At 35.4% G+C, this 9,103-nt stretch overlaps 1 protein-coding gene across 1 annotated transcript; it reads right to left on the reverse strand.

The window, feature by feature from the left end:
- Nucleotides 1-5,274: 5,274 nt before the first annotated feature.
- LOC149207725 (polyamine oxidase 7-like) lies at nucleotides 5,275-8,077 on the reverse strand. Its single transcript, XM_089398128.1, has 11 exons — nucleotides 7,969-8,077; nucleotides 7,618-7,867; nucleotides 7,395-7,529; nucleotides 7,208-7,269; nucleotides 6,923-7,104; nucleotides 6,678-6,821; nucleotides 6,433-6,582; nucleotides 6,089-6,343; nucleotides 5,739-5,820; nucleotides 5,526-5,644; nucleotides 5,275-5,361 (listed from the first exon to the last, which is right to left on the reverse strand). Exons 1-11 carry the CDS (start codon nucleotides 8,075-8,077, stop codon nucleotides 5,275-5,277), a joined length of 1,575 nt encoding a protein of 524 aa, XP_089254254.1.
- Nucleotides 8,078-9,103: the final 1,026 nt, after the last annotated feature.

Raw genomic sequence — 9,103 nt, forward strand, 5'->3', positions numbered from 1 at the left:
TTTGTCCTTCGCCTTATCATTTTATGACTCAAAGTTGGAACACGCATCTGACTCTGAAGCCTTCAGTTTGGCCACTAGTGACTGCTTGGTTCGACACTCACTTGTTTTGTGAGTAGGGCTCTTATGGAAATCACACCACTTTCATGTGTCCTTCTATGTCTTTATGGTGTTGTTCTTTGCGTGCAGCCTTGACGGGATGTCCTGGGTCACCCTGCATTGGTTTTTTCCTTTGTTTTGTGGCTTAAGGGCGCTCTTTCCCTGCTTTTGATTTGCAGATCCAAAGTCATGCTTCTTTTGTTTAAATTTGTGTTCAGTCTTCGAAGCATATTGGTACGTTGCACCAAGCGAGGAGATGCCCAGGAACTTCATTTCTTCTTGAATGTATTTGTGCAGTCGTAGTACTTGAGCACCAAATGTCGCTCAATCCTTGATACCCAAACCTATGCATAGAGTATGAAAAATATTTGTGAGCTCATGAACATCTTGGTCCCTTTGTTGTTGTGGTGTGGTCCACTGTATGTACTTGTCCTCATAGCTCCCCACGGGTTAATATTATTCTTGACAGTGTCCCAAAAATATTTCCAAGAGGGGGTGGTTGTAGATAGAGAGGGTTCGTCTTCCATTTTCTCATAGTAAGTTTCGCACCAGTTATTGACATGGGAAGCAGCCTTAAGCAGTGCAAAAGTAATCCCCTCTTGATCAAAGAAACTATGGACCGAAAAGTAACCTTCCAATAGATTCACCCATTTATCCACAACATTTACATCTATTTGACCTTCGAATATAGGGATATTTAATTTTACTTGTAACTTTAAGGGGGTGGTACCTCTTAAGTGACTATTAGATGAAGATGTGTCACCAGTGGCATCCGCTAAAGGATCTAGGAAAATTTGCCCACCATTGCATTCCTTTATCGCTCAAGGGCTTCTTCGAGAAATATTTTGAAAGGGTCTCCTTCCTCATCTTTATTTTCTTCCACCATGGGATACTATCAAGGTCTGCAAGGTTGTTCTGGTAAATGTTCAACCAGTTCGAACCTAACTCCTTATACCCTGACCTCGTTGGGGACATGCACAGAAAGACAGAGAAAGAGTAAACCACTCTGATACCACAGATGCAGATTTATGAAGGAACGAAATGAAATACATATATGAATAGAAACACATAGTTATAGTGAAAACATAACTTCAATTCATTAATAACAAAGTACTGAAAATTGTTTACATGCAAAATGGAAATAAACTAGCTCAAGTGATGGTATCTTATCTCTAAGAAGAGATGTGGCAACTAAATTCCTTATGAAATGTGTTGCAATGAGGCTCAAAGGCCTATTTATTATTGAGAAACAATTGAAAACCCTAAACATCCAAAAACCTAACCCTAAGGATGAAGCACCAAAATTTTGTGGGCCCCATTGGGGTAAATTGATACATCAACTTCTTGGGGTCATAACTTTGGCATACGATCTTTGTTTTATGCGTACGATACCTTGCTAGAAATATCTATTCGAGGACTACAACTTTTGACTACAAGCCCTTGTCATAGACTATGGATTTTCCCATTTTTCAAATAAACGTTGTTTAGGGTCTCAAAAGGCACTGGAAGTTCAAGACCAAAAAAACTGACAAAAATGGTAAAATTTGCTACAATTAACGAAACTGAAAGAAACAATGGTGGGGGTCCAAATGGAATAGGTGAGTTGCCACTAATATCCACCTGGATCAACTATACCTCAGGCTCACACTTAATCTAGTTACAAGTGTTATCTTTAACATTTACTTATGTAAGCCAATCATTCCATTCAAAGAAAAAATAACACACCTTGCAACATAATAAATAGGAATAACACAAGTTCTTATAACTTGGGCAACCTAACTCGACCTAACACACATGTTTTTATACACAAGAACAAAGAATACAACAAGATCTAAGCTCATATAATATTGTCTAGCCCTAGAGTTATGTGACTCCCAAATACAAATATTGTGCCATTTTTGGCTTACAAATCTTGAATAAAATCATGACACGACCCATGTGTAACAAATTTGTTTCCTCCCAATTGACACATCTATATAACTATGCAATCATGCAAACTTCCTTTTTTCCCTCTTCTTCATTTTTCCCTTTAGAATCTAGCACTATGATCATGTACCTATGGATACAGTAAGATCACCGATGTGACTTGTGTGTATGCAACTTGTGTTGGTTGGGTGGTTGTGTCTCCACTTATCACTCAAATGGATATATATGGTAGTGTGTGGTTCTTATTTGGGATTCCAACCTACCCATCATTTTAGAGTTGTGCCACCCTTCCAACTCATCGATGTGTTAGCCAACTTATGCATCCACACTTCCACCCATGTGCCATAGTTTGGTAGCTAGACAACTTGTTGCATTCCATGTTCTACACCCATCCTTTACATAGCCAATCCCATGTTCACTTGTTTGCTTGACCTGCATGCCATACCCATGCCTCTATTTTTGCAAGTTTTTCAACATCACACCTAATGCTCCAAGTGTCCAACATGTCCAGCTCACACATACACATTAGCGTGCCTATGAGTCCAAGGTGACCAACATGCCCATCTCATGCTCAAGGTGAAGGAACAACACTTGGTCCCTGCAAATCACTCTCCTTATTTGTTATGCAATCTCCATACTTGATCTAATGTGTAAGTGTGTGCTTGGCCTTAGAGCCAATCTAGCCTTACAAATAGCCTTCAAACATGCTTAACCAAAATTAACCATTGTTAAGTATAACCTCTTACAAATGAATAGTGGTAAGCTACCTAAGGATGGTAAGGAAACAACTGGGGGTCAAACGATTCTAGATCGTAGTGTCCTCTCATTAAGCACCGATAAGTTACTCATATGGTATGGGGGATAATTACCAAAATTGGAAAAGTAAATATGTTAAAGATGAGTTGGCGTGTAGAAGCATCAGGATGATTTTGTCTCATTTGCTACCCATTCTAAAGGTAGAGGAAAGTACCCATCAAGAGGCTTGGAATGCATGCTCATTGATCAATATGGACTACTGATCAATCAAAATAATGCCTACTGAACAGTAGGAGCTTGGTGGCATGTATTGTTAGCCTGACCTGATTCTCTTAGATGGGTGTAGGGGTGATATGGAGTGGAGGTTTTCTTGATGGCAAGCCATAATGGATGGGATTTGAGACCAATGTAGTTGGAATGGTATATTGATTGTGAGATTCTTATTGGGTGAAGGCTATGCTACATGTGTGGGTGTATTCTTCTTTCCCCATTGGGTGGAGAGGAGATGGGATCTTCTTTTTTAAGTCAAGTCAGATGTAATAAACTATATCGTTCAGGGATTGCTTCCTTGCTTGCTTTCAAGTTGTCACTTAATTTGTTCACATTGACCAATTAACTTGCTGAAGAAGCTAGGTAAAGACGACCATTTCTATTAGTAAATGAAAATATGTTGAAATACATTTATATATGCACTCAATTGGGTATTATTAATTCATATTTAAACATGATGAATCAATAATCAACAATATTCAACCAAAATCAGTGAAATATATATTTCACTAACATGATAATAACAAGTGTAATATCATAATATAATACTTGCTTCTTATTTAAAAAGTAATTGATAACTACTTTAGATTAAAGTTAAAAACCTCCAAAACTATATATATAGTATGCTACATAGTAATCATAAACCTTAATTTAAGATAGCCTTACATATATCATCATAATTATATCTCTTAAAAATAAATTATTGTTATTATTGTTATCTAAAAAATTGTATTAAAAATTCAAAATATATAAATTTTGAAATTCAACATCAATATTTTTCATATAAAAAACATAAATAAATTATATTAAAACAGAAATCTAAATAGTTCATGCAAATAAAATCATTTAAATGAATAGTGTTAATAATAATATGTTGCCATTTATTTTATATTAACTTCATCATCCAATTATTAATTAAAAAATTAAAAACTATCAAATTAAAAATAATATAATATATGAATGACTATAATTATTGTTTTATATATTTTTATTAGTAAAAATATATAATAAAAATAAATATTAAAATAAATTAGATAAATATATTTTTTATTAAATATTATGATATTTGATTTAGTACTTCATATAATGATACAAGTATACTCTTTATCAAATATTATAGACTTTATTTTTGAATTTTTATTTTTTAAATAAACTTTTTATAACCATTTAATTTTAAATATATATGTATATATAATTTTAAGATTATATGCGCACCATTTTGTCATTTTCTAAATATTTTATCAATAGACAAATACCTCGCTTTTTCCTTAACTAACTTCTTGCGGAGACTAAATTGCATCTCCTTCCACATGGAGCAAGAGTATATTGCTCTTCACATGGAGAATTCTATTTATTTTCCAATAAAGTATACATGCTCTGCACACTTAAAGAGATCTAAGTTCGGATCATGTTTCCTAACTAGTCATACATCTGATTTCCAGATCATCAATCAGAACATTATGTTCATATTAAATTGCATTTATTTTGGTAATCGTGTGTATTGCAATCAAAACTTTACGTGCAAATCAGAAATATTAAATTGCGTTTTTCTTCCGTAACCGTGTATTGTATTTTGCGTACATTAATGGGCGTTGTTTACGCACGCCTCGCATTTACTGAGATTTATTATTTTGAAATTTAATAAATGAAATTTTAAAAAATTAGAATGTTGGAGTGTTTGAATCATATTTTTGATAGTGGAAATGAATTTAGCATCAACAAAAATTTCTAAGAAACCTAAAAGTATGAATTTTAACTGCTTTTACTTAGATTTTTTCAAGATATGGTCAGAATTGTCTTGGTGCGACTTTTTTGAAGCTTTTCTGGTGGATTTTCCACCTGGTCTAATTTCTCTAAAATCCAACTGGAATTCATTGAAATCACAAGTTTGATGGGTAAACCTGCACAATAAAAGTGCCCTAAAGGTTTTTCTCGATGTTGAATCCATATATACAGTCAAAAAATTAATTTAAATAACACAAATCAAAATTTCACCACAATTTTTTAGACTAGATTCAAACACCGAAAAATATTATTCTTATTCCATCAACAAAATAAAAAAACAGTGAGTAAATATAGAAAATTGCTCAAGCGTATACGGATTTATTGTCCAATAAATTGTCATTCAATTACAGTTTTCTAAATTCAAATTTCATTTTCCTATTATTCATCGGTTATTTCCAATCTAAGAATCATAACCTTAAACACCAATGCATATACGTATGCTCAAACTTTACATTGCCGGGAGTCATTAAGAGCATCTTCTAAAACCTGCACTTTTTTCATCCACGCCTTCCTTTGGACTTCAGCTTCCTGCTAATAATTGTAAAAATTTATTTCACACTCTAAATCTAGGCCGGAAGTTTTGATGACATGAACTTATTTTCATAAAAATATATAATATATGGTATTACACTACATTTTATATATGGTATTACACTACATTTTATATTTACTAGAGATTGATCGGAATTTACCAATTCAATATTTGTGTTACAGGGAGACTCGTTCTTGGCTAGCTTATTTTGTTCACGAGATTTCTGGTCGCAGCGCCCTTTCTTCATGCAGTCCAACAACATATTCGCTGTGTCTATACCTGATTTTGACCAGAGTCAGTGATAATAAAACATCTCTCTATATCTGAATTATATTTTTCACTGTTTTCCATAACGTTATATAGATATATATACCTGCAAGATAGGCACCATGCACATAGCCATTATGTTCTTCATTAGTATGCTCCCCAGTGAAATACACAGGTCCAACCGATGCCTATAAAGTTTATGTAAATATATTTGATAAATTAACTTAAATCTCTTTAAACTTTGAATTTGAAAATCTTGCAGCAAAAACAGAAATACAAATTTAGAGTTTTTGCAACATCATAAAATTGCATTTATAGAAACATTAGCAAGATCTAAATTAGTACAAGAAATTTTTCTGTAAGTGAGGCTAGGAGTGCCATCTAGAAATGAAAAAAGACTCTTCAAATCTGCGAGGACTGCATCATGAAATAATATTGCTACGATTTCAAAAATACCTTCAAGTTGTCGAAATCCTTTGTGGAGACCCCTATTGGCCAGTTAGAGTACGTTCCTTTGAAGAATGGATCTTTTCCCCATCTAGGAATAAGGATTGCCTCCATCTCTGGAATATGGTTGCCAAACATTTTCTTCAGAACGCCCATTATTTCTTCTCTGGTGTTATGGTCAGGCTGTTGTTCTATGCGTCGGGCTTCATCGTCTGTAACAGTTACCATAAGAAGGTTCCCTCCAGGGTATTCATTTTCCAAGTGCTGAGGAAAAAATGTAAATAACGTGTTAATCAGTTGAATGATTTGAAGTCTAGCTATTTCTGTAGGAAAAGATATTAAGCACTAATTACCTGCCAGAAATTGTAATAACCCCTTTTTTCATGAGCGTAAATGAAGAACTCAGTGCTAGGTCCAGTGGGCCAGAATTTAGATGGAAATTTCATGAAGATTTTGCAGTAAATAACCATATCAAACTTATATAACGCCAGTAGCTTCCATAGCTGCAGGTGTTTATGTAGTAGCGTTATAAATTCACTAAATAGAACAGATCTAGTGACTTCATATAAAATTTGATACAGCAAGTAGATATACATACAGGTAAATCAGGTTTAAAACTAATGAGCTTCGTTTGAAGAACCCCTAAACTGACAGAAACAATAGCGCTTTCCGCAGTATATGCTGAACCGTCCTCTGTCAAAATCTTGACACCCTTGTTTGTACGTTCGATTTTTTTAACGATCTGGACCATGAGATCATCACCAAAAAAAAATATCTTTACTAAAAGCGTGTTTCAGGACGAAAGATTTTAAAGGATAAATATGCTTCATCAGAGGAACCTACCTTCCTGAGTTTGAGACGGTCGTCCGTTATAGTTCCGTTATGAGATTCAAGGAATTCTTGCGCTAACTTGTGAGCAATATATTCGTATCCTCGACTGTCGGCCACGAAATATTCATCATCCCCATAATATTCGAATGTTGCAATAGGTTCCACATTCTTTAAGCTCGTTACTCTTGGAGGCTCTGCACACCCAAATGCAATCAATTGTTTTTTCATTTATTTGATTATCATTTCAAATGTCAATCCCAATAATTGTTGAGATCAATTTGCAGAGATTATCAGAACCTGCAATTTCGAAATCGTAAAAGTAGAAGTCGATGGCCATCTCCAAAGGTGTTACTGGCACACTGCAAAATTTTATTTATCAACATTATGAACCCCATATTGTGCAATTTAATATCAGCTTATAACTCATCATTTTGTGATTATGTGAACAAGTGAAATGTACAGAAGGATTTGCTAATTGTCTTACTGTCCAAATGCCCGTCGAGATACCAAAATCGAAACACTCTTGCGAAAAAATTCAGAGAGACTTGAACTGAAGTCGGATGATGCATTTCCCAGAGCATATGGTCGTGCCACGACTGACTGTGGCAGAATACCTCCTCTGTAAAACCAAAACAGTTAACAGAAACAGGGTAAATGGCAGATCTGGGCATAATGCAATGTTGATTATCGTGTGACAGGCTGCTTACTCTTGATGATAGATATTGTAACTGATATTTCCGTAATCAGAATAAGTTGTCCGAAGTTTGTATTTCTGAGCTAGAGACCATATGGGGTTCATGTGTTTCCCTCCCACGCCCTCTATCCAGTTGGCTCCCATCTCTACTGCATGCCCTCCTAGGGTTTCCTTGCGCATTCTTCCCCCAATTCTATTGGTTGCTTCCAGTATCACAAAGTCTTTCACTCCATTGTCCGATAATGTCTTTGCTGCTATTATTCCTGCAAACAAAAAAATCAGAACTTAGTGAACTTACTGTTACAAGAAGGAGCCTATTTAGACATGGTCATGTGAAGAATCTTGGATAAGGTATTAAGAGTACCCGACATGCCCGCTCCCACTATGATCGTGGTGGTAGCAACGACCGATGAAGAGAAGAAAACAATGCATAGTAACAATAATATCAGAGAGAAAAGATGACTGTAAGCCATGAAGGCGAACACTCTCTAACATTCCCAGCTAAAACAGGGAGATGGAGTTGATTATCAATAGCTTGTTAGGGGAAGTATATATTGTAGGTCAGTTCAATTGCTGGATTGTGCGTGTAAAAGTGTGACTTGGCATTATTTTAACTTTAACAGGTGCAGTTATCAGCCTCAAGAGTTAAGGTTAGATTAACTGGTTGAGTATTTTCCCCATTAAAAAAGCTTCGAGAGTTAAGGAAGGGGTGACTTTCTCAGACTAGAAATTGCGCAATACCGGACAGGCAGCCAACTCTTCTTAGCCTATAAATTGCGTAAAACTGTTATGTAAACTGTTGGGCAGCTTGTTGAGTTTCAAAATTGCCCAGAACAGTCAGAGAGGCTTCCTTGAAAAAACTACGCAATCTGATCGGTTACTGCAGTTCAGCACAGAAATTGCTCAATTCTGGGGGAGACAATCACTTGCTTGCTGACCCCAGAAATTACGCAATCCCTCTGGGATAGCCAGCCCAGATCCCATCAGAAATTGCCCAAATTTTCATCCCAAGCTCACAAACGGATGTATGTGCCTTCAAGTTGACCTCACAAAATCAATCCCATTAAAATTAACCTACGGACTTGACTTAACAAAATCCAAATTACTTTGATTTAATAATTCCATCTGCTTTTCCACATACCCCTCTCCGCCACATCTCCAAACAAGCATCCAAACCTAACCTACTGTCCACATTATGCTCTCCACATATCCAAAATGCCATAGTCTAACTAGCCGGAGGAATTGCCTCGAAAGTTATGGAAATTCTAGTCATATTTAGAGAAAATTCGGCAAGGATTTTTGTAAATCCAAGTTATAGTTGTTTAACTTCAAAATTTTAGGTGTCCTAGACATTTTTGATGGTGCTGAATCCATTTCCACCATCAAAAAACGATTCAAAGACTGCCTCTACAAGATTTTTTGAAATTTTTTACCGGATTCCAATCACTTTTGGCCGTCCGAACAATTCTTCGGCCTCAATAAACGACTCCAGAAGTGCT

This window comes from Pinus tabuliformis, chromosome 1_2 (genome assembly GCF_031772625.1).
Source record: "Pinus tabuliformis cultivar Carrire ecotype Pingquan chromosome 1_2, CPIR1, whole genome shotgun sequence".
In the NCBI taxonomy this organism is placed as follows: Eukaryota; Viridiplantae; Streptophyta; class Pinopsida; order Pinales; family Pinaceae; genus Pinus; species Pinus tabuliformis.

Coding starts and splice junctions, on each gene's coding strand:
- LOC149207725 (XM_089398128.1), bottom strand. CDS start 8,077: ATGGCTTACAGTCATCTTTTCTCTCTGATATTATTGTTACTATGCATT. Junction 7,270..7,394: donor TCTCGACGGGCATTTGGACA/GTAAGACAATTA, acceptor AAAATTTTGCAG/TGTGCCAGTAACACCTTTGG. Junction 5,645..5,738: donor GCATGGTGCCTATCTTGCAG/GTATATATATCT, acceptor GGTCAAAATCAG/GTATAGACACAGCGAATATG.